Source organism: Alnus glutinosa, chromosome 8, assembly GCF_958979055.1.
Source record: "Alnus glutinosa chromosome 8, dhAlnGlut1.1, whole genome shotgun sequence".
NCBI lineage: Eukaryota > Viridiplantae > Streptophyta > Magnoliopsida > Fagales > Betulaceae > Alnus > Alnus glutinosa.
The window spans coordinates 750167-773800 of record NC_084893.1 but is presented as its reverse complement, the minus strand read 5'-3'; the positions used below and the strand labels follow the sequence as shown (position 1 = coordinate 773800).

The 23634-nt window shown below is 35.6% G+C and overlaps 3 protein-coding genes across 6 annotated transcripts; all 3 read left to right on the top strand.

Annotated features, from left to right (window-relative positions):
* The first annotated feature begins 1684 nt into the window (after positions 1–1684).
* On the top strand, positions 1685–10626 carry LOC133875609 (protein MICRORCHIDIA 4-like). Of its 2 annotated transcripts, XM_062313790.1 has the most exons (20): positions 1685–2145; positions 3237–3311; positions 3444–3478; positions 3568–3646; positions 4537–4629; positions 4726–4810; positions 5062–5137; positions 5423–5551; positions 6375–6473; positions 6594–6695; positions 7402–7563; positions 7645–7740; positions 7847–7898; positions 7984–8095; positions 8193–8266; positions 8420–8829; positions 9539–9633; positions 9731–9818; positions 10021–10143; positions 10228–10626. In XM_062313790.1, exons 1-20 carry the CDS (start codon positions 1782–1784, stop codon positions 10285–10287), a joined length of 2409 nt encoding a protein of 802 aa, XP_062169774.1. In that variant the 5' UTR covers positions 1685–1781; the 3' UTR covers positions 10288–10626. The 2 variants fall into 2 exon arrangements, with proteins under 2 accessions (XP_062169774.1, XP_062169773.1); XM_062313789.1 differs by having other exon boundaries at positions 7402–7740.
* A 3236-nt stretch (positions 10627–13862) lies between these two features.
* On the top strand, positions 13863–16466 carry LOC133875496 (protein TAPETUM DETERMINANT 1-like). Of its 3 annotated transcripts, none has more exons than XM_062313644.1 (4): positions 13863–13955; positions 14609–14826; positions 15192–15275; positions 15997–16466. In XM_062313644.1, the coding sequence occupies exons 2-4, from the start codon at positions 14697–14699 to the stop codon at positions 16332–16334; spliced, it is 552 nt and encodes a 183-aa protein (XP_062169628.1). In that variant the 5' UTR covers positions 13863–13955; positions 14609–14696; the 3' UTR covers positions 16335–16466. The 3 variants fall into 3 exon arrangements, with proteins under 3 accessions (XP_062169628.1, XP_062169629.1, XP_062169627.1); XM_062313645.1 differs by lacking the exon at positions 13863–13955 and adding an exon at positions 14032–14458; XM_062313643.1 differs by lacking the exon at positions 13863–13955 and adding an exon at positions 14032–14515.
* A 4119-nt stretch (positions 16467–20585) lies between these two features.
* LOC133875269 (glutamate-1-semialdehyde 2,1-aminomutase 2, chloroplastic-like) lies at positions 20586–23526 on the top strand. Its single transcript, XM_062313342.1, has 3 exons — positions 20586–20852; positions 21490–21663; positions 22182–23526. The coding sequence occupies exons 1-3, from the start codon at positions 20661–20663 to the stop codon at positions 23247–23249; spliced, it is 1434 nt and encodes a 477-aa protein (XP_062169326.1). The 5' UTR covers positions 20586–20660; the 3' UTR covers positions 23250–23526.
* The last annotated feature ends 108 nt before the right edge of the window (positions 23527–23634 follow it).

Below are 23634 nucleotides of genomic sequence, written 5' to 3'. Positions count from 1 at the left end.
TATAGTATTGAAACAGTTGACTCACTTAATTGCACATGTGATTTGTGGTAATGCCCACAATCGCATAGATGGATGTGCAGGTATGAAGGAGGAAGATTAGGTCGGCCAGGATTCATATGTCGATCCTGATATCCATGGATAAGGATATATGTTGCATTTTTATGAAAGACTACTATATATAGTTGGTCTTTTGCTATGTATCTAATTTTCATTACTAGGCATTTGTTTGCTATACTGTGTGTGAACACTTTATTTTTATTTGCTATTGTGCCACCTGTGGCACTTATGTGTAATTAATGCTCTAATGTGTATTTATTTTGTAATAACTCATTTTTATATTTATTTATTTGAGGTCTATACACTAGCTCTGAAGTGTTATGTGAAGGTTATCTAATGTTTTAGATAATATTGCAATGCATGATTTTATTTTCCTCCAATATAGTAATGCCACGTGGTTGATCAGATATCACTACTTACGCCTTTTGTAAAAGGCAGGGCGTTACAATATATAGAACCCACATGTAGAAAAGAGATCCAATGGTTGATTTGAAAAAAAAAAAAAAAAAAAAAAATTGTTAGAGTTGTATAGAAGTTGTAAACGTATCATATCTCTACGAGCCTTAGATGAAACTATGATGAGATATGATACGTTTACAACTTATGTACAACTTCAACAATTTTTTTTAAAATCACCATTGGATATGTAGGATCTACATGTAGAAAAATAGATTCAATGGTTAGTTTGAAAAAAAGTTTTTAAAGTTGTATAAGAGTTGTGTCAAGAGTTGTACAACAATCATTTCTCAAATGGGATAAAGAGGTTTTAGAAGACCTCAATTCTAACTATGATTGTTATACAACTCTTGTACAACTTCAACAACTTTTTTTCAAATTAACTATTTGATCTGTTTTCTTACATATAGTTTTATATATCCAATGATTGATTTTAGCAAAAAAAAAATTATTATAGTTGTACAGAAGTTCTTAAACTGAAGAAAAATCGTTGGGTATTTATTGCCTGTGCTATAAGAAATATAAGAATAATCTATATATATATATATATATATATATATATATATAAGAATAGGAATGTGTGTAGTGTGTATAGAGTACTTATCCATAGAATACGCGTAAGTCTCACTTTGCGGCAGGAAGAAATATCTACGGCCACTCGTTTTTGAGACGAAGCGGAGAACAGGGGTCAAAATGGACCACGTTACTTGATTATGTTGCACCATGCTGTCTATCAAATCATCGGGTTTGATTTTGGCTCCCCAATAATACTCTTATGCTCCATTGGTTCGTGAGGGACATTCCGACTTGTCGTCCAATAGAAGTGGCTTTCTTTTTTAAGTTGTCATTTGATGAAGGGAGTCCAAGATATTTAGTGCTCATAATTAATTAAGGTAACATGTGATCTGGATAATATTAATGGACTGTAAGACTCTTTTTACCCAATTTGGTTGACAGTTGTAATTAGAGCCACGTTGTTGTAAGATAAACGTGGTCAAGAAAGAAAAGTTCGGGTGATTTCGCGAATCCAAACGAAACCATTTGATCCGACGGTGTACAGAGCTTGTCTGTACGAGCGTTACAGTGCACGTGCAGACAGTGTGGCAAAGTTATCGTCACTTTTCTGAAAAAGCACGCTTTAATACAAAACCAGAAAGGAGTTTGGGTCATTTGAATCTCTCGCATGCAAAGCCTCTTCTAAATCTCTTCTGTCTCTCTCTCTCTCTCTCTCTCTCTCTCTCTTTTGTTTCACTTCTTTGCAAAGCGCTATGGACGCTCGTGTAAAGCAGGAGTTGGTGGCGCCTTGGAGTGCGGCGGAGCGGGGGAGCAGAAACGGCGACGTTGCGACGGAACCCCTCCCGGTGATTGAACTCAGCGACTCCGACTCGGACGACAACAACGACACCGTTTCGAGGAAGAGAGCGAGGGTTTCGACGGTGAGGGACCTGAAAGAGTTGGGGGTGGTTGTGCCTACGGGATTCCTCCAAGCGCTTCCGGCAGCAGCGGATATGGCCCTCACGCGCCGGCAATCGGCCGCGACTCTCGCCGAGAGTTGGCAGAGCTCGTGCAAGCAATTCTGGAAAGCTGGTGACTATGAGGGAGGTTCTGGTGGTGACTGGGATTCGTCTTCTGGTAATACTCTGTTACTTTCTGTGTCTTTAGTGCATTTCTCTTTTTGGTTGCTGAGAAATTGAAGGAAAAGAGAAGGATGTTGATGTTGGCTTTGTTATACTAAAGTGGGCTTGATTTGGTTATTTGTGTTGGCTTGGACAACAGTATTGATTTCTTTTCTTAGTGTAAATGAAATATTCATGAGCATCTTCTGGTTCTTTTGACACATTCCAATGGATTTTTCTGTTGAACCCAATTAGAGTAAACTGTTAACCCAATTGCTCACACTGTTTCGTGTAATTCAATTTTGATCTAAAAATGAGGGATTATTTTTATTTTTTGTTGGTAAAAATGAGGGATTTAAGATGCTCTGAACTTAGATTTCCTGTTGGAATCTAAGACTAATTTAAAAATATAATTAGTGAATTAATACTAGAAGCAAGTTGATATTCTAGTTGAGGATTGAACAGATAGATGTGTTTGGGGAAAGCATGGTTTGTCCTGAGTGAGTTCGTTGTTTTAAATCACCTGATTATGAAAGGTAGAGTGAATGGAGTGAAAGGAGCATATAATGCCTGTATTTTAGAAAAAATAAAAAGTTTTGAGCATAGGCATTACGGTGGTATCAAATATGTGTTGGATTTATAGTGTACCGGGTGGTAAGCCTGTGATGGAGCCTTTAAGGAGGTCTATAGTATTCTTTAAAGACCTGAAAAGTACGCATAGATTATGGCGGTGGATGACGAAATGTGGAGCTTCGAGTTAAAACTTATCCGGGTTCAATATTGAGTTCTTTTTTTTTTTGGTTCTTCTTACGGATGAACTGAAGCTACTTTTGATTTCTCTTAAGTTCATATGAATTATTTTATTATATGATTTCATCTTGTATGGCATCATCAATGTATGCCACCCTCAAAAAAAAAAAACCAAATACAAAAGGGAAGTTCATGTAAGCGTAATTTTTTTTTTTTTATGAGCACTTTATTTCTGTCTGTTTAAGATTCTATGCCATGAATGAATAGCTGCCAAATCTAATGTTATTAGTTTATATGGCAAGGAACTAGTTTATATGGCAAGGAACGGCTATCTAATATTTCTTTTAAAATTTTCAGTTGGCATGGATCATGTCAGGGTTCACCCTAAATTTCTACATTCCAATGCGACTAGTCATAAGTGGGCTCTTGGAGGTAAAGTTGTTCAACCAGTTCTGCAAATATGATTGTGTTTCTCTACAATCATGCGTGACAGTATGAGCCTTTTTCTTGGGTTCACTAATAGTTTCTAGTTCTTTAAGTTGCTTATTGAAATTCTGCATGCAGCTTTTGCAGAGCTTCTGGACAATTCGTTGGACGAGGTATCTTGCACGTAATATAGTGTAAATTATGCAGTACCATCACATGCATATATATCTCACTGCCGTCAACTTCTTCATTTTGATGTCAGGTCTGCAATGGGGCTACATATGTTAACATAGATATGCTTGTAAATAGGAAAGATGAGAGCAAGATGCTGCTGATCGAAGGTATTCTGTTTTGTCAATTTTTTTTTTATTAATTTTTTTTTTTCGTTTTTCTTTTTTCTCTGCAGGATTTAGGATTCTCTTCTCCCTACCTCCCCCTGCCACTAAATTATGTTTGGGAACTAGATATTATGTTCACTTCAGTCATATTTTGGATTTTGACTGAAGTTTATACCATCTCAACGATAATTGTGATTGGTGATATGTAACGGACGAAAAAATACAATAGCTGGTAGGAAACGGTTTTATCAGTCTGCCTTGAACTTGTGTAAAATCTGTCCCCACAAGAAAAAGAAGAAAGCATAGATGATTGGCTTTATATAATTCCGAGGGTGTGGTCCTCTGGAAAACTATTATATGTGAAAAGCAATGAGCAGCAAGTGAGAAGGTCCGGTCTGTTCACAAACTTTTACAAAGTGGTAAGAGTTTGCATCATCGGTGCTGCTACTTGAAATTGACAAGATTGATGGGGAAATTATGATTCTGACATGCCTTTGATGGGTCTAGTTTAATTTTCTGTTATCTGACCTTACCTCTTGGAATCTAAATCTAAAATTAGAAGCAGCTTCCCTGTCACCATTTAACATTGCTTCTTTACATGCTTACTTTACTTTTACATGTCATGATGTTGTTTTTTATTCAATATATGTGGTCCAAGGAATTTTTAAATTTGTACCCTCAAATTTGTCGTGAATTTACTAACAAATTTTCAACTCCTTAAACTTAAATATATATCTTTTCTTTCTTGTTTTAGAAGTTCAAAGACGAGAAAGTTGTTTGAGTCTCTGTTTTTCATAACTGCTAGATGTTGTATTTGTATGTTATTTCTTCTTGTAGTGCTTTAATGTCACAATTAATTTTCAAAATCTCACTTTATTTTAATTCTATTGCAGATGATGGTGGTGGGATGGATCCAGATAAAATGCGACAATGCATGTCGTTGGGGTATTCTGCAAAAAGCAAAATAGCAAATACTATTGGACAATGTAAACCACTAGTTCTGGAAGCATGCACAAATATGTTTATTGGTTGCGTATTTCAACTCTATAGGAGTATTAATTTCCTTTATATTGGTTTATCAGATGGAAATGGGTTTAAGACAAGTACCATGAGGCTGGGGGCAGACGTAATTGTCTTCTCGCGTTGTTGTGGAAAAGATGGAAAAAGGTTTATACTTGTTTTATTGCTTATTGTACCTTCTTGTTGATTTTCCAATTATGGATGGTAAATATGATGCTTCTTTTGCTTATGTAAAAAAAATTTACTATCGATTGCTTGTTAAGTGGCTTGGAAGGTTGACAAAATTGTGGTTGCCTTTGTCGTTTGATCTGCTGTATAATTTACTCTGTACTTATTTTTATTTTTGCTTCATTTGTGACTATTCTTCTATGACTAATTGAGTCTGGTGTTTTTTTTAGCCTTACGCAAAGCATTGGGTTATTGTCCTACACATTCTTGAAGAGCACAGGGAAGGAAGATATTGTAGTTCCCATGGTAATTTCTTTTTAATTTTTTTTTCAATTATTTTGGACTTCAACTTTTTTATGTAAGTGATATAACTGTGGTTCACATATTATCAACGTGGAACAATGAGGCAGAGTGGTATACCTGTCTGATTGAGTTCTTTCAAACATGTACTATGAATCATTAAGGAACATGATATTGTAGTCACCATAGCAATTATGAGTTTCTGATGATCACTCTTCTTTAAATTAATTAATCATGTGTTGATTATATATATGGTTTGTATGTTTTGCTATTACTGCTACGTATACGAAGCTTGACTACGAAAGAGAAGGACGAGAATGGAAAAAGATTATACGATCTTCTCCTGGTGATTGGAGCAAAAATGTAGAAACAATAGTTCAATGGTCTCCGTTTTCCAGTGAAGCAGACCTTCTATGTCAGGTGACTGTTTGCACTTCTTGTGTAGGAATGGAAAGGCTTAGCATAATATCCATTTTTATTTTTGTGCATTGTTTACCTGTCAGGTTTTCATTTTTTTTTTCTTGGTGAAACTGAAATATTTCTTTAGACATAGGCAAGAGAATTTGGTGTAATGTTTGTAGGAAGCATCAAATGCCTAAGGAATAGGAATTTGCATGTCGGTGACCCTTGACAGTTATCTTGGGTTTCCATTTAAAAATAGGTGGGATATCATTGTTCATCTTGGCATCTAAAGAAATTGCCCAAGTTTAATATCTATTGTGATCTGTGAAGTGTCCATGACTGGGGCAAATCATATGTTACTGCTAAGTCCCCTAAGTCCCCTCAACCACCGTTTGGGACATGGAACGTGCCTTTTAAGTTACTCTGGTTTGCAAAGTGAAATGATGCATGTACTTTTACCTAATTTGTGTCCAGCATCACTTAGAGAATGTTCTTGTACTAAGAGAGAAATCATAAGCCATTTGTGGGTCATTTATATATATTTTTTGGTGGCTTTTTTTCTTTTTCTTTTTTTTTGGGGGGGGAGTAAGTTTTGTATATTATTGTTTGCAGTTGCTTGCTGTTTTGTTATTATCCAAGTCATCATGGTTTAGACCATTAGCAGCAGTTTTGTGGTTCTATCATGGTAACACACTGGTGATTTAGATTCAGTCCATGCAGACTATTATTCAGTATTTCCATTTTATTTTAAAAATATGCTCTGCCAAGCTTCTTTTATGGAACTTTAAATTATAAAATACCTCTGCAGTTATCTGTGATTGACTGTAATTTTTCTTAACAGTTTAACTTGGTGAGAAGTCATGGCACGCGGATATTTATCTACAATCTTTGGGAGGATGATGAAGAACTGTTGGAACTTGATTTTGATGCTGATCCTCATGTATGTGTTAGATGTCCTGCATCTAGTTGCTGATTTTTTTGCCCTTTCTTTGTTGATTGCATTGTTTTAGCGTAATTCTCTTTTTAACATTCATAATGTATGCGGTATGTCATTTGATAGGACATTCAAATCAGAGGCGTCAACCGAGATGAGAAGCATATACAAATGGCAAAACAGTATCCCAACTCTAGGCATTTCCTGACATATCGACATTCATTAAGGGTAATGCTAGGCTTTCTTATGAAATTCATCATTTCTCTCTATTGATGTTTGGTTTTTTGTGATTTTTTAGCCTTGAAAAAGGTTTCTCATAGGTATTTTAAGATTCGTTTTACTGTCCTCTAATTGCAGTTGCAAGCCCCCAGGTCTTCGTTTAGCTTATGCCTACTAAACTTTCACATGTAGTACTATAGGTATTAGAAGAAATATAACATTGTATAAAGAGGTTGGAAAATGATAAAGGACATTGAAAGGTGAAATGGAGAAGTATGAAATAAGTCCAAATTTTCCCTAAAAATGACATAAGTATTAATATATTTTTACCAATAAGATTGATATGATTGATATGTCCCATGAAAGTATGAGGAGTACAGAAGGCACAACTTTTTAAAGAGTAATAGAGGAAGTTAAGAGTACTTTGAACTTTTTTAAGAAGGGAAATGCAAAAGTTGGATAAGATTGATATGTCCCATGAAAGTATTATGGAACTTGTTTCTCCTTTAAAGGATAAGTAGGACTCATCCTACTTATCCCAAGAAGACAATCTGAAAAGAAAACATGAAGGGAAAAGCAAAAAGGATTTTATTAAGATATCATGGCTAGCTTGAACATGTGGAATTTTTCTCTCTTTTTCTTCCTTCCATTCATTTATTGTTTCTTCTTTTTCTATTATCTGTTTTTAATATTATTATTCCATTTCAATACCCAGAGTTATGCATCGATCCTCTATCTAAGGCTTCCTCCAGGATTTCGAATTATTCTTCGTGGGAAAGATGTGGAGCACCACAATATAGTGAATGACATGATGCTGTCTCAGGAGGTCACATACCGGCCAAATCCTGGTGTTGATGGGGCCTCAAGGAATTTCAATGTAATGCTTAAAAACAATGTTTTTGATACTCTTGTCTACTTTGGTATATTAATTCTGTTTGTGTGCAACTATTGCCATCAGATGCTTGCTGTTGTAACTATTGGATTTGTCAAGGATGCAAAACATCATATTGATGTTCAAGGTTTCAATGTTTATCACAAGAATCGGCTTATTAAGGTATGGTTCGCTTTAAATTAAAATGTGATCTTTGTTTTAGTGTTCAAAATACAAATTGAGGAACATATTTGGATTCGTTCTTAAATAAGTGTGTATTGTTTGTCAGCCTTTCTGGAGGCTTTGGAATGCAGCAGGAAGTGATGGTCGTGGAGTTATAGGTACTGTTTTTGCATTGAAGTTTTTGATCTTCTCTTAGTAAGTTGACTTGAGGTCACTTCAAATGAAGAACATTTCTTCTTGCAGGTGTATTGGAAGCTAATTTTGTTGAACCAGCTCATGATAAGCAGGGATTTGAGCGTACAACAGTTCTTGCAAGACTTGAGGCGCGATTAATACAAATGCAAAAGCATTACTGGTTTGCTATTCTTGCTTCTCAATATAATATTATGCAATTCTACTCACAAAGCTTGATTTCCTTTAGTCGTTACTAATGGCTTCGCTAATTCATTTAGGTCCTCTAACTGTCACAGAATTGGTTATGCTGCAAGGCGTAATAAGAAAAATCCATATGAAGCTGCAGATAGAGGTATTTATGGGAATTTCCATTCTATTAGTTCTCTTTTTTTATTAGTTTATGCACCAAATATGGTTCTTGCTTTACTGCTTATCTGGCTGTGAAACATTACTGGTTAGACAACCTTGTGATCTCTCACAATCACAAATATATCTCATTTTGTAGAACCTTCTCCTGACTACCTGACCCCAGCATCTCAGTTGAAAAAGAAGTCTACTGCCTCAATCAGCAAGACCCCGCCTGGAGGAAAAGAATCAGAGAGATTTCAGGGATCTGGGGAAGGACATTTGTCAAGAAAAGGGAAAAGTAGAACAAAGACTAAATCTGGAAAAAAACGGATTTTTTCTGAATCATCACCGCCTTCTGTAGAAGATCTCAGTGACAATGACGTGCATATAGACCTACATGAGAAACAAGTAAATGGTAGTGGTCATAAGGCATCCCATGCTAGGAAATCTTTTGCCAAAGATGGCTTGGGTATGACAAGGCCATCTTCATGCGTTGGCGATACTGGATCACAACAAGGTTGTGCATCAGGTGGAAGAAATTTTCAATCCTCTCGATCCCCGTCAAAGGTAATTTTCTAGCCATTATCGTTCTTGTTGTTTTGCATTGAGTTAGTTGATTAAAGAAGGTATTCCAGTGCATGACAAAACACTGTTTGTTGGATATCTGGAGAGTCCTCAAAGGCAGAAGATACCTTTATTTACCATTGCCAGTTCCCTTCTTTCACGTCCACTTTTTGTTAATGTTGATTCATAATTGACAACCAAACAAAGAGGGGAGTCCTTAAAGAGATTTTAGACGACCTAACCACTTTAAAGGGAGGGCCTTCAAATAGACTAGGATTTGGCAGTGGGTTGCTAGTTTGCTTTCATGTGGAAGTGAAAAGTTTTTCCCTGCACCATCTCTTTTAGATGAAGAGAACGTTAGATGAGAAAATGTTATGAAGCTTTGTTGCATCTTAATATAATTTGGTGGGACATCATTGGTATTTTTTGATAGCATTATAGCTTTGGGTTTGATTCATCTAATCGTTTGCCTTCTGCATAGGTTAGTTAGTAAGTTCTGAAGCCCTCAGTGATTTATCTTCTTGTATTAGGTGAACCAAAAGAACAGACAGTATGGTTGGTTAATGGTTAGCATTGGTCTTAGAGTTGGTTAAGCCCTGTAGGCACTCGATTTCTCATTGCTATTAATTTCCACTAATGCTCAGCATTGCTTCTCAAATGAATTAAGGTTTTGTCCAGTAGAGCATAACTATTGTCTTTGTTGAACTGGCAGGGAGGTGATGTTAATTGTAGTGCGCATTCACTTTCAGACTCTGATTTACGCACTATGGAGCAGTTCAAAGAAGAGAATCGTGAGTTGAAGAAAAGGTACTCGTTCTGTCTTCTATGAAACATAAGTATAGTACATGTTTACTGCAGTACCTGCGACTTTCATACACTAAAACACTTATTTCTCGTGGTATAGATTAGAGAAAAAGGAGGGAGAGGGTTTAGGTGAATTGCTGTACGATTTGCAGTCTGAAAGAGATGCGCGCAAATCTCTTGAGACTCAGGTATGCACCTTTATTTCTCCCCATATATAAGCATTTAAATTAATTCATAATATATACTATGGCTTGGCTTCTATTGGTCATGGCTAGAAATAAATGAGAAAAAGGAAAACTAAAAGTGAATGTGTGATTGCTTAGAGCTGCTCTGTAATCATTGTGTAACTATTACTTGTAATTTGAGAAACTCTTCATGCTATTTGATCAGCTCCAAGTGGCCCAGGAAAAGATTGAGGAATTGAACAGGGAACAACAGAGTCTAATCGACATATTTGCGGAGGAGCGGGATCGAAGAGAGAATGTGGAGAAAAATTTGAAAAAGAAGCTACAGGTTCGATGCAGACCTTCTTCCTTCTTTCTGTTGCTTTTTCTTTTCTTGCTTGTATGATTACTTATGATTTTATTTCCCTTGTAGGATGCAAGTAATATCATCCATGAGTTGCGTGAGAGGATAAGGCAGCTTGAGAAAATGTAGTCTTCTAACAGCAAACCAGAATGCTGAGAGCACTAACAGAAGTTAAATCTTCCATAATTTTCAGAGTATTTGTCATTCATTTGTAAAGTTTGTCGATACTTAGCCCTTGGTAGTGTACAAAGGTAATTAAACTGGAGACTGATCAGCTACCGGATTGTTATCTTGAGCTGCAGACACCAATGCTGGTGTCAAATTTTGAATCAGAACGGTATGATATGTGAATGTAATTATAGTTTCCACTCAAGTAAAAATTCATTTGTATTAGCTTTCTGGTTGGCTTTTCCTGCGTCACAAATCCAGAATTATTTATTTATTTTTTAACTGTGGAAGTTCTTTAAAGTAGGTCTATTTAATTGACGTGCGTAGAACATGTGATTTTTACATGTATTTTTGCATACATTTTAAAAATGCTCGTGAAAATTACGTGTTGCTTTAAAGATAGATGACACAATTTTATCTTATTATTATTTCACAATGCTGATGGGACGGTTCAAGTGCGATTTTGAATAAAATTAGTGAAATTATATTGTTTGAAAGTGTTTTTTTAGAAGGTACAGTTTTGAAAATATACAAAATTAGGGATTTTAAATCTGAGGTAAGATTGTGATTTTAAAACTACACAATTTTATAATTGAACATTTAGAAATAATTATTTTTTACATGACTAATTTTAAAACCGCAAATCTAAATGAACTCTAAGTCGACATTGTACTGTTTTTCTGTCATGTTTGCAATGCTGTTCTGCATGATTTGGCGACCATCTCTTTAGCATCCTCTAGAGACCCAACACTGTGACAAAAAAGAAAAAAAAGTTGTAATTGTCTCTAAATTGTCCACGTGTACTTGTTCATGACAGTCTTCAGTCTCTGACTATGTCGCATCACATGAAAAGCGAAGGACTTATAAAAAAAAAAAAAGCGAAGGAATGAATTGCATATTATTTAGATAGATATTTAACCATCTCTTGCAGATTCGGTAAATATTTAATATTAGTTATATTTAGTTAATATGATTATTATTTTTTTTTCTTCCAGCAAATTAGTTAGAGACTAGATAAAATAACAACCTTTTACTATTTACTGTAGCACACTGGATAAATATTTTATTGTTTCTCCATATTACTTATTTTTTGTTGTTTATCGCTTTTCTATTTTTCATGAAAATAGAATATAATAAAAAGTGATAAATAATATTTTAAAGCAAGAAAAGAAAACAATGAATAGCATCCATTTGTCCCCGAGGGTTAGCTCAATCGGCTGGGGACCACGCCTCATAAAGCGGAGGTCACTAGTTCAAATCCTTCATCTCCCCTCTTGTTTGGACATGTCAAAAAAAAAAAAAAAAAGGAATAGCATCCATTTTATGATAAGGATTTAAAGGGAATATATTTAATGATGTACATGATTTCACATTATTTTAAATTTTAAAAAACATTCTAATTGTTAGGGAAAATATTTAGTTTATGTAAGCCCATCAGAATTATTTGGGCCCAACCGGTCCACCCGACCAGGGTAGCCAACCCGGACACCCGACCCGGATACCTCGTAATACTCGAACCTGCGGACATCTTGGTATTACCCGAGATTTAAGGGACACGACGCACAATACATAACTAGATCGTGCGCCCAAGATAGGCGGTCGTGGAACCCGAAATGTCCGTGCGCCCGAGGCCACGTCTTCCTCAACTACCGATCTCCGTACAAACCGAGAGCTATCTTAACCGCTTCTAAAAATTACTTTGCTCATATTCAAATTATCCTCTGGCTTAGGCATCGGAGCTGGAACGTCGGAGCACCCCCCCGACGCAGTGCTTGTTCTTGTTTGCAGATTTGAGAAGGAGGAGTACTCTGACGAATCATTGATCAACACGTCACTTATCGGTATACTGTATCAACACTAACATTAACTTTATATACATCGTTAGATGCATCAGCTTTAGAGTCTGATCTTTCATTTAAAATGAAAAGTATTCATTTCATTAAACGAAATGGAAAGGATTGTATTCGGTCAAAATTGAGGGTTTAAGAAGACGTCCGTACCGACACAAAAAAGACTTTTGTGGCCAATCAATAATACAAGGAGACATTCTTAAAATAAAATAAAAGGAAACAAGTGCAAATGTGAATCTTTGGGCATAAGAAATATATGGAATCCTCTCCAAATCTGTGGGCATGTGAGAAAGTGAAACGGGGAGGAAATATTTTGTGGTTGAAATTTCATTTTATATATATATATATATGATGTGGTGAATATATATTATCATGTTATTTAAAAATTTCCTAAAATGTATTAGATAAAATAAAATAAAATAAAATAAAATCAAATCTTTGAACAACGTGAGTTTTCTTTCTTTAGGTATGATACTTTGCGATTTTAAACACTTTATCGGTATACTATTTTAAGCAAACTTCTGTTTTTCATAAATATTTAGTCAAAAATAAATGATTATGTAACCAAATTTGTATATTTATAAATATGATTTAAAAAATACTAAAATATTACTTTAAGTAAATATTTGTTCTTAACCAATCATAAAATAATTGATCAATACATAAAACGTGTTTTTCTAGGAAAGGCTTCTGATTTTGTATAAAATCCTCATATTTGATTTGTATTGGGTTAAAGTAATATTTTATTATTTTTTAATCATATTTATGAATATGCAAATTTGGTTATATAATCTTTTATTTTTGACTAAATATTTATGAAAAACAAAAGTTTACTTAAAATAGCATATCGATTCATGTCAAAAAAAAAAAAAAAAAAATAGTATATCGATAAAGTGTTTAAAATCGCTGAGTATCATACCTAAAGAAATAAAGAAAAAAAAAATGATCTTTTGCCACCTAGGAGTGAAATTAAAATAATAAAATATAATGATAAATAAACTATCAAAAATTCAAAATATTAACAAATAACCACAAAAAAATGGCACATGTCCTCATGGCTCACTCTCTCACTCACGGCTGTCTTCACCCTTTCCTTTATCACTTTTCAGTTTTCATTCATAGCCTACTCTTCTTCCTTTCTTTCTCATCTGTCTTCTTCTGTTTTTCCAGACATTTAGGGAGTTACATGAACAAAGATGGTCAAAAATTATGTTTTTAAATGGCAACATATCATATCTAAAAAAAAAAAAAAAAATGAAGAAAATTTACGTTGTCAAAAGATTTTATTTTGTCTAATACATCAGAGAAATCACATAGTATCTAGGACATGTGTCACTTCTTTAAAGGGAGAGCGTGGCTTTGACGTGAATTTCTATTTTTTTTTTTTAATGACAAATAGACAAAGATATTATTAGAATATATGTCCATAAACGATATACTACCTAAAATTAAAAAAAGAAAAAAAAATTATTAAAATTCAAAAAGTATTTAACCCTGGAATTTATTTCCTTTATCGGAATTAGACTCCATAATAAGCCCCCACGTAATACTCTCCCTAAGGCGGCACACGCTCCACAGCCTAGAATGGGAGTCAGCTAATCATTACCCTAATAAGCATCGATCACTCCCATTAAAACACACGCAAACATCCCCCCACGTGCACTCCCTTTTATTCAAGCCTTGTTAATCTTAACCCCTACACTATAAATATCTCGCAGACCCCCTTAACCCACCTCCCCACCCCTGTCAACCCTTATCCCCAAGGCAAATCCAATTAAGGTCCTCTCTCTCTCTCTCTCTCTCTCTCTCTCTCTCTATATATATATATATATATATATATATATATAATATATAGCAGCGTAATAAATGGAGGAAGGCTATAGGGGTGTACTGGTGTTTTGTCATTTGTGGCTTTAGCAGGATCTGCACTGCCATATTTGTCTCTTGGGAGGCCGCCCTGCCTTGCTGTTGTGGATTGGCTTTGCTTTTGCATGCACAACCAACAGCGCCTCGCTCTCTGCTCTTTGTCCACTGTTCTCGCGCAGTAAATTCCCACTGCGAACCGCCTTTTGTTTTCCCTAATTTTCCAGGAAACTCCGCTTTTTCCTTTTCCGTCCGAGAGGGTTTTGAATTGCGCTTCGTGTTCCGTGGAAAACCGTGTGTTCCAACTGTTGGAGTTTGCCTTTTACGTGCTTCGCTTCGTTTTTCTAGGTTCCTTAGGGTCTGGTTCAAATCGCCGTCGTCTTGGCTACTCTAGTCCTAACTGTCCTATTTCTAGCCCCGTGAGTGTGAGACTCGAGGTCCAAGCTGAACCGCTCGTTTGTTCACATCGACGGCTGGTCTTATTCGCTTTTTTGACTGATTAATTTCGTTGATGTGATATCTATTTATATATCTTTGAATTTTGTTTTTCGTCTTACTTTTTGGTGCAGGTCCTTTTTCGGAGCTCTTCAATCTACAGGGTTTCCGACTCACTCGCTCTAACCGAGTCTTCACCGATTCCTTCGGTGTTTTCCAAGGATGAGAGACTGCTTCTCGTCATTCTCGAGGCTCCGAATCGTCCCTCTGGCTTTAGCAGCGTCGTCGTTGACGTTCTTCTGCTGCTGCCTCTTCTTCTTCGGTGTCGTTTTTACGCCTGTGCTCCTGTCAGGTGCTAAAATAAAATAATCTTCGCTTTACTTAGTGAAATATTTTATCGTAAAAATATATATATATTCCTCCGCTATTTTCTTCATTACTTTGAGTGCTTTCTTTCTCTTATTATTATCTTTTTGGTGCCGAATATTTTATTTCTTCAATTATTTCTGTACTCGTTTCTCGCTTTGGTTGGCTTGGCTTTCAGCAACACGAGGGGCCTCTCTGTTCCTTCTTTCTATATATTATACGCATTACATTCCTTTCCCTTTCGTCCTCTAATTCTCTTTGTTTTATTCGCAACAAAACAAAACGATTTCATTTTGTTAACCTTTTCTTATCTTTTTTTTTTTTTTTTTGTCTCTCTCTCATTTGTTTCAGGTGTGGAGAGGAGCTCCGTCCTCCTCGTGGAGGGGGAGAACGCCACGTCACTCACTGCCCCTCATCGGAAGCTTCTTGAACGTGGTGAGTGGTTTTCATTTTCTTTTTGAAGCATGAATTTCAGATTTTTTGGTCCCAACTTTTTTTGGGTTGTGAATGCAATTCTTTGGTGGGTGTGGTGTCAGAGGTGCACGCCTGTGTTTTCGTTAGGGTTCATGCTAACGTGCACCGTTGGCTAGGTTGGAACCCCCCCCCCCCCCCCCCCCCCTAAAACCTCACAAGAAGAATGGAATATTGTTACTGTTTAGAGTATCTCCTTGACAAGATCCCAAGTATCCCATGACGTTTATACCCTCTTTTTATGCTCTTTTTGGTTGGCTGGCACCTGGCACCTAGGCCTTTTGCGCCAATTACCAACCCTCGTTTCTGCTAGCTGGCAATATATTAGTGGCACGTTTGGCGAGCTGGAATTGGAAATGAGGTTTGACGAATTTTGTTAAATTTCAATGACAAGGCCTTGAAAAGAAAGGCAAGGAAAAAAGCAGATGTGGGCACGATGTTCTTACTCCTTATCCTTTTGGGTACCTTTTGTCTGTTCCTTATTTATTTTTTAGGCCATAATTCCTGTGAATCACCTCCAAAAAGTGTGTTTTGTCTGTAGACGGGGTACCCCATTGGTTGGGTTGGTGGGTGTTCACATTTTTAATGTTTTTACTTTTAATGCTACAATTTTAAACTGGTGTCCTTTCACCATCCGAAATTATTATAGAGACCTTTGTTTTTATTGTGTACATGCTTTACACAGCAATGGTGGAACCGAACCGAATTGCGGGAGGAAAGTGTACCGTGGCGGACATTGTGGTGAATCAAGGCCCCACAGCTGCACTCCCGAGTGGCATTCCCACCTACACGGTCGAGATCATGAATGTCTGCTTCACTGGTTGCGACATCTCCAGCATTCATCTGAACTGTGGCTGGTTCAGCTCTGCCCACCTCATCAACCCCAAGATCTTCAAGCGGCTTGGCTACAACAATTGCCTGGTCAATGACGGAAAACCCTTGGAGAATGGTGGGACGATTTCTTTCCAGTATGCCAACACCTTCCCCTACCATCTTGCAGTCTCCTCAATAGCCTGTCCTTAGTAACATAGTTTGAGACTTTTACCAATCCGATCCACTACATATATAGGTGTTAAAGCATTCATATAAAGTACCCAGAGCAGGAATTAGTTAGCAGTTATTACTCTAATAAAACTCTATACCCTTTTTTGTGTTTTTTGGTGGCTTCTGCTTTGGCTTTATACGTTTGTTGGTTTGAGTCCTTCTCTGAGACTTTCGATTGACTCGAGCGTTTTGTATACTGTAAAGGGTCTCTTTTGGAATGGGGTTAGAGAGAGAGAGACAGAGAGAGGGAATTGGTTGATAATGACTGATATTTTGGGTGGATACTTGTCGTAGCCAGGTATAGTGATATACGATATGGGAATTAAATTCGAGATTGAAACTGTGATTACTTGGATGAGAGGATGTGGTGAACAAAAAGGCAGAATTATTTTGATCTTTTGGTCTATCGTTTTTGGACGGACGGATACATGACAGCTTGCTTTCATTGGCCTTGTCTTTTGTATACTTTTCTTCACGTTTTCGTTTATTTATTTTGGTTATCCCACAACATTCATACATTCTCAATTTCTAACGCTCGAAACTTTCTCCGATATTCAATGCATCACCCATTAACTACAGTTATCTGACTATCTCCATAATTAGGCATTGGATTCTTTTACCAAGAAAAAAAATAATAATAAAAGAACAAAATATTTTTATGAAACAAAAAAAGAAACTCTCTTTACAAGCATTAATATTAAACACAACTTTTTAGCTTTTGGGGTCATCTGCAGGGGACTAATGCGGTCAAGGGAGTGAAAAAGTCATCAAACCATCTTGTCACAAATCACTGATTACAGTTTTAGTAGTTGTAGTTTGTACTTCTATCAACAGTAGCTCAGGAAAAAAAAAAAAAGTTGGACTTTATTCAGCTTTATTACACTTTTTGGGCATGAATAAAGATCAAAAAGAAAAATAAGCAATATGGAATATTGGAATAACTGTGATGTCAGCCTTAGAAAGTTTGGAAATTCATTGTCAAAAAAAAAAAATACCAATCTAATTTATTAAATTGATGTGTATAAAATGCATGTAATTTTTACTATGTATCTTTAAAACTACGAGAATTATATAATACACATTAAAATCATGTATATTTTGAGCGCACGTTAATTTAATAAATTAAGTTTCAAGAAATTTTTTCAATGTAATTTGAAGGGAAAACCAAAATCAAGCCTTTCCACTTTTGGGCGGTCGATAGTAAATTATTGATGTAAGCGTCATTGTCAAAATTAATATGTTAGCTAGCCTTTTTATTTGGGAGTAATTATAAATTTTTTATTTTCGTAATAACTTTTAAGCAGTCAAATTTTGGCTGATTTATTGTTTAGTCATTACTCTCTTATATATTGAGTTAAGCATCATAAATATTCTATATATACCGACACACCTAATAAATTGATCTATTTTGCCGGCACTCTTGATTGATCTTTTGACGTGTGATCAACTTTATCAATAAACTAAATAATTAATTAATGCTTATAAGTTATTTTCTACATTTTCACGTCGGTTTTAAATCTTTAGTTTTTTTTTTTAATCTATTTTACCAACAGTGTCTTCTTTTACCATAATGAATCCGCAAGCTCCTTAATTAAGAGAGTGGTGGGGGCTCAATTGCCAAAATCCCAGTGGTCAGAAAACAACTGGACAACCTCCCAAAACCAAACAGGTCCATTTTGCCCCAGCCTGGCATTCCGAAGACAAAAGGCTTTCGTACCCACATTTGGAATTTTCTTTTTCTTTTTCTTTTTTTACAGAGCATGACTCCAGAACCAAGGAATTGTAAATAAAAGGACAAATTATCTTGTCCGATTTTGGTAAATCATATAAGTAAAACTAAAACTCATACTTTATTTCACAATTATTCAATATTGTTATTGTAATTATTTGGCCTTTAATATATATATATATATATTTTAACAATAATTGATTTAAGGGTTAATTGGCATTGAACGAGTTAACAGAATGAATAATTTTGGATTAAAAGTGTGGTTTCTAACATTACTAAAATCATATATGATTCCTCTTTATTTTTTTTTTAGTAAAAGTAATGTTGAAACCAATATTTTTATCCCACAATTATTTCAAGTGACCAACCAATCCTTTAATATATATATTAGTAAAGACTGATCCAATGCAGGGGCGGAACCAGTATTTGAGATTTGAGGGGACAAAACTAAAAAAAAATAAAAATTAGGGGTAAAAGCCCAAGCCCCCCTCAAACTTAGGGCTAGCTCCGCCCCTAGATTTAATAGTTGGTTAAAATTACCACATCAACATTGTAAAATAAAAAATATAATTTATAACATTAATTAGTATTTGAGAAAGAGTATTATGCATATCATAATCATCGTTAATAATGCATTAGATTTTAGAAGTTTACAGTAACATGTGGACCATTCCCGGCATCATTATTATTATTATTATTATTATTTTATATATAGTTTTCTTTAATTCAATCCATTAAATTGGCATATGTTTCTAACAGCATGTATTTTAATAATGCTTACATGCTCTATCATTTGGTTAATCTTATTAAAAATACATGTGAGAATTATATAGGATCAAAATCCCTTACAATTTCTTTAAAATTATAGATTCTCAAATTATGTGAATTTTAGATCATTTCATGCATTGAAAGGCATGAAAAGTGCTACATATTAAAAATGTGACACGTTAACAATGAAAATTGAGTATATTTTTATGGGGTTTTTATACTTAATTTTGTAGAAAAACTTTGAGCAAAAAATTGTCTTGCAAAGAATAAGAGTTTCTTCAAAAGTTAAGAAAAAATTCTTTTAAAATTTATTTAAAATTGTAGAGGATCCTAATCCAATTACATGAGTTTAATATATGACAGTTTAATAATTTGAGTTTGTTTTTGAGGAAAACTTAATTCTCTTTTTCCCTTAACTTCTTCCTTAACAAGAGGAAAAATGATTGGTGGGGACAAACAATTGCCCCCCATGGATCAGAGAAATTAGAAATTAGAAGTCTGTCTTCAAAGGCCTGGATTTTGGTTTGCTTTCTTTCATGGATCAGAAATAGGTTGAGGCCCAGTGGACTAGTGGAGGCAAGTGGCAACCCAAACCAAGCTTGGTTGAATAAGGTCCAAACCCAACCACCTTAATCCCACCAAAAACCCATGCCTTTGACTAATGTGATTTGACACAAATTGCCAAATTCAAACTAGTACAACGCCTACTCTCATTAATTAAAAACAACATTGGCGAAAGGTGGTGTTGCCGTGTTCCCAAATTCCTGCGCTCTGTTTGTCCAAGCTTTTTTTTTTTTTTTTTGAAAAAATATTTTTGATATGATATAAATAGAAAAATAGTTTTAAATATTTTAAAAACGTGCTTGTTTGTTAACACTTTTTGCTGGTGTTTGATAAACCTTTTGTAGATATTTTTTTTTGTGTGAACTGATATAAAAGTAAAATAATTTTTTTATTTTTGTGAAGAAAATTGTTTGTTAATATTTCGACTTTTTTGCGTAAAAAAGAAAAATGAAAGGAACAAAGGGACTCGAACCCTTTTATTTCGACCCAACAAAAGTCAAAATGCTAACAAACAATTTATTTTGCAAAACATGAACAAAAACTTAAAATTACATTCATATTTATATCTCATCAAAACATTTTTCAACCACAACACAAAAATCACATCCTAAAAAACATTATCAAACACCACCTTGTATTCTTATTTATTCATGTTTTTATTATTATTATTTTTTAAAAAAAATAAAAAAATAAAAAAGAGTTTTACCAAACAAATATGAGCTATTCCATACACTAAACATGTCATTCGTGGTTGCCTTTTAAGAATAAATTTTTGGTCGTATATCAGGCTTAAATTCAATTTCTTAGCGCCTTTTTTTTTCCAACGATTCTTTTGAAATTTCATATATCAGGTTGAAACTCCATTTCTTTGCCTCTTTTTTTTTTTTTTTTTTTTAACAATCCAATCTATTAAATTGATTTTTGTGAGAAAAAAAAAAGTGAAAAAAAGAATTGTTTGGTAATAAAAAAAAAAATGTTTTCTTTATTTCTTTTTAAAAGAGAAATGAGAAAAAGGGAATGAGCGGCCAAACACACCCTAGTTTTCTTTTGTTATAGTCTTTACCTAACACAACAGCAAACGAAACACCAATGGAAAATTTGGGTAAAGGCGTTAGGCCACAGCAAGAACCGTTATCTATCCGACGTCGTTCTTTTATGGGCTATACGAAGCCAAAGTGCAGTCTCATCGTGCATCTTATATTTCCTTATCTTTGTAGACCCAGTCAGAGAGAGAGAGAGCAACAATGGCTGGTGCTATGGCCGGAGTAGGAGTAAGCCTGGGGCTTTCATGCTCTACGACGAAGATTTCTCGGAGACGCTCTTCTTCTTCGCGATCAACGGCTCGTCGTTGTTGCGTGAGAATGGCCATCTCGCTCGACGAGAAGAAGAAGAATTTCAGTCTTCAAAAATCCGAAGAAGCTTTCAATGCCGCCAAGGTGCAATTACCATTCTGACCACCCTCTATTTTTTCTTTTCCCAATTGTCTCAATTTTTTGGATTTTTCTTTTTAAATATTTTGTTGGGTTGGGAATTGGATTTTGATTTGAGTTTGAGCTTGGATGGACTTGAAATTCTTGTGGTTGCATTGAAAATGTTTCTGGTGGAATTGGGGTCTGTCAATTTTTAGTTCAATTTTTGTGTTTATTGGTTAATAAAGGGATCAGATGGTGGGTGTTGAACTTTGTTTATTGTTTAACTGAGTTTTTGTGCGAACTAAGAGTGAAATTGGAGAATTCGCAACTCAAAGGTACGCTAATGGAGTTAATTACATTGATGTTGCGTAATATTGATCATATGATCTATGCTATATTATGGGTCAGCTAGAAGATTACATTTGTTATTATAAACCGACTGTCATATAAGCAATTATTGTACTCTTACGGGTCAGTTAATATGAATCTGACCAATTATGTCTAAATTTATGATCTTTGGGGGGACTACGTTGTCAATGTTTTTTAATGTATATTAAAAAGAAAAAATAGTAGGCAACCTCTTGTAAGTTTTCTTTCGATGTTCCATTGAAATCCCTTTGTTTATCTGATGTTTGAAAGGCAAACTTTGTTCTTTTGGTAGGATTTGATGCCTGGAGGTGTGAATTCCCCAGTCCGTGCCTTTAAATCTGTTGGTGGGCAACCTATTGTGATGGATTCTGTCAAGGGCTCTCATATGTGGGACATAGATGGCAACGAGTACATCGACTATGTGGGTTCTTGGGGACCGGCAATAATTGGTCATGCAGATGATGAGGTTCTATTCTTTCTTTCTCCATGTCATCGAACCATTATCTAATCTTAAAATTTAACACCATTCTGATATCCATAGCTATTGTGCATCTGTTGAAAATCTTCAATCTTGATTCCCTAAACATTACTCACACGATTTTCGTGTTGTGGAAGGATACATTTTGGTTTAGTGACACTGGTCATATGGTCCCACCTTTATATCATTTTACCACAGCAAAATATTCTAGTCCTTGTAATTTTTATCAAAAAAGGAAAAAGAAAAAGTGATGTTTGGTAATGTGATATTTTATTTAGCAGAGTAAGTATTATGATGCTTTGTTGATGAGAAGTGATCCCTCTGTTAAAGTAGGTTTGTCCACTTTGCAGTTCACTTTCTGGGAAAAAGGTAAAAGAATTGAGATTGTCAAACTTTTCCTTGCCAATGCAATGAACTAGACTCCCCTAATCCTCTGTTTTTGATTTATCGTGGTAGTCTCTCAGATATTGCAGTGGATTATCTCCCAAGCTATTATTTCCCTGCAGGTACTTGCTGCCCTGGCTGAAACAATGAAGAAAGGAACCAGCTTTGGTGCTCCTTGTCTGCTAGAAAATGTTTTGGCAGAGATGGTCATCTCAGCTGTTCCAAGCATAGAAATGGTCCGATTTGTTAATTCCGGCACAGAAGCATGCATGGGTGTGCTCCGCCTGGCCCGTGCTTTCACCGGCAAGGAGAAACTTATCAAGTTTGAGGGCTGTTACCATGGCCATGCCGATCCATTCCTTGTCAAGGCAGGAAGTGGGGTCGCCACCTTGGGGCTCCCCGACTCCCCTGGTGTCCCAAAAGCAGCCACTTTTGAAACTCTAATTGCCCCTTTAAATGACATCTCAGCCGTGGAAAATCTCTTTGAGATCAACAAAGGAGAGATTGCTGCAATTATCCTTGAACCTGTTGTTGGGAACTCTGGTTTCATTGCTCCTAAACCCGGCTTCCTTAATGCCATACACAAAATCTCCAAAGAAAATGGTGCTCTCGTCATCTTTGATGAAGTTATGACTGGATTCCGTTTATCATATGGTGGAGCTCAGGAATACTTTGGCATAACTCCTGATTTAACAACACTAGGGAAGATCATTGGTGGTGGTCTGCCGGTTGGTGCATATGGAGGAAGGAGGGAGATTATGGAGATGGTGGCACCAGCAGGACCCATGTACCAGGCTGGGACCTTAAGTGGAAACCCATTGGCAATGACCGCAGGTATACACACTCTTAAGCGGTTGCAGGAGCCAGGAACCTACAAATATTTGGATAAGATCACAGGTGAACTTGTTCAAGGTATAGTTGATGCTGGGAAGAAGGCTGGGCATGCAATATGTGGTGGGCATATAAGTGGGATGTTTGGGTTTTTCTTCACAGAAGGGCCAGTTTACAACTTTGGTGATGCGAAGAAGAGTGATACTGAAAAGTTTGCAAGGTTTTATAGGGGAATGCTGGAGGAAGGAGTGTACTTTGCTCCTTCACAGTTTGAGGCTGGATTTACAAGCTTGGCACATACTTCTGAAGATATTCAGAAAACAATAGCAGCTGCAGAGAAGGTTTTTGGGCAGATTTAGTGTGTTAATTCTTGTATCTTTAGCCTTCGAAATTCGTTTCTCAAATTATTTTTTTCCCTTTAGCATAATTCCCGTTTTCTAGGTGTCTTGAGAGTTGTTTTGTAGTCAATCTACCTGCATGTATTTTAACCTTTTGTATCATGGTAACTGTTAGATCTTATTATTTGCCCCGCCACTCCGAGAAGGATGGTGGCTTCGAAACGAACCATCCCCGGCAATTCTGACCATGAGTTGTGGCTTTGAAATAAACTGATTAGAGGTTTTTCCTGTCCCATAACCGTCGGTCATTTTGGAATATCATCGTTTTCATTTTAAAATGAAATACATAATATTTATTTTATTATCATGATTTAAAGTTAATGCATTTAATAGTATACATGATGTT

Bases quoted from the DNA above. Each gene is read 5' to 3' on its own strand.
- LOC133875609 (XM_062313789.1), top strand. From the start codon at position 1,782: ATGGACGCTCGTGTAAAGCAGGAGTTGGTGGCGCCTTGGAGTGCGGCG. The intron at 4,630-4,725 runs GTAAACCACTAG...TTGGTTTATCAG, and splicing joins AGCAAATACTATTGGACAAT to ATGGAAATGGGTTTAAGACA. The intron at 7,741-7,846 runs GTATGGTTCGCT...ATTGTTTGTCAG, and splicing joins ACAAGAATCGGCTTATTAAG to CCTTTCTGGAGGCTTTGGAA.
- LOC133875496 (XM_062313644.1), top strand. From the start codon at position 14,697: ATGAGAGACTGCTTCTCGTCATTCTCGAGGCTCCGAATCGTCCCTCTG. The intron at 14,827-15,191 runs GTGCTAAAATAA...CATTTGTTTCAG, and splicing joins TACGCCTGTGCTCCTGTCAG to GTGTGGAGAGGAGCTCCGTC. The intron at 15,276-15,996 runs GTGAGTGGTTTT...TGCTTTACACAG, and splicing joins TCGGAAGCTTCTTGAACGTG to CAATGGTGGAACCGAACCGA.
- LOC133875269 (XM_062313342.1), top strand. From the start codon at position 20,661: ATGGCTGGTGCTATGGCCGGAGTAGGAGTAAGCCTGGGGCTTTCATGC. The intron at 20,853-21,489 runs GTGCAATTACCA...TTCTTTTGGTAG, and splicing joins AAGCTTTCAATGCCGCCAAG to GATTTGATGCCTGGAGGTGT. The intron at 21,664-22,181 runs GTTCTATTCTTT...ATTTCCCTGCAG, and splicing joins TTGGTCATGCAGATGATGAG to GTACTTGCTGCCCTGGCTGA.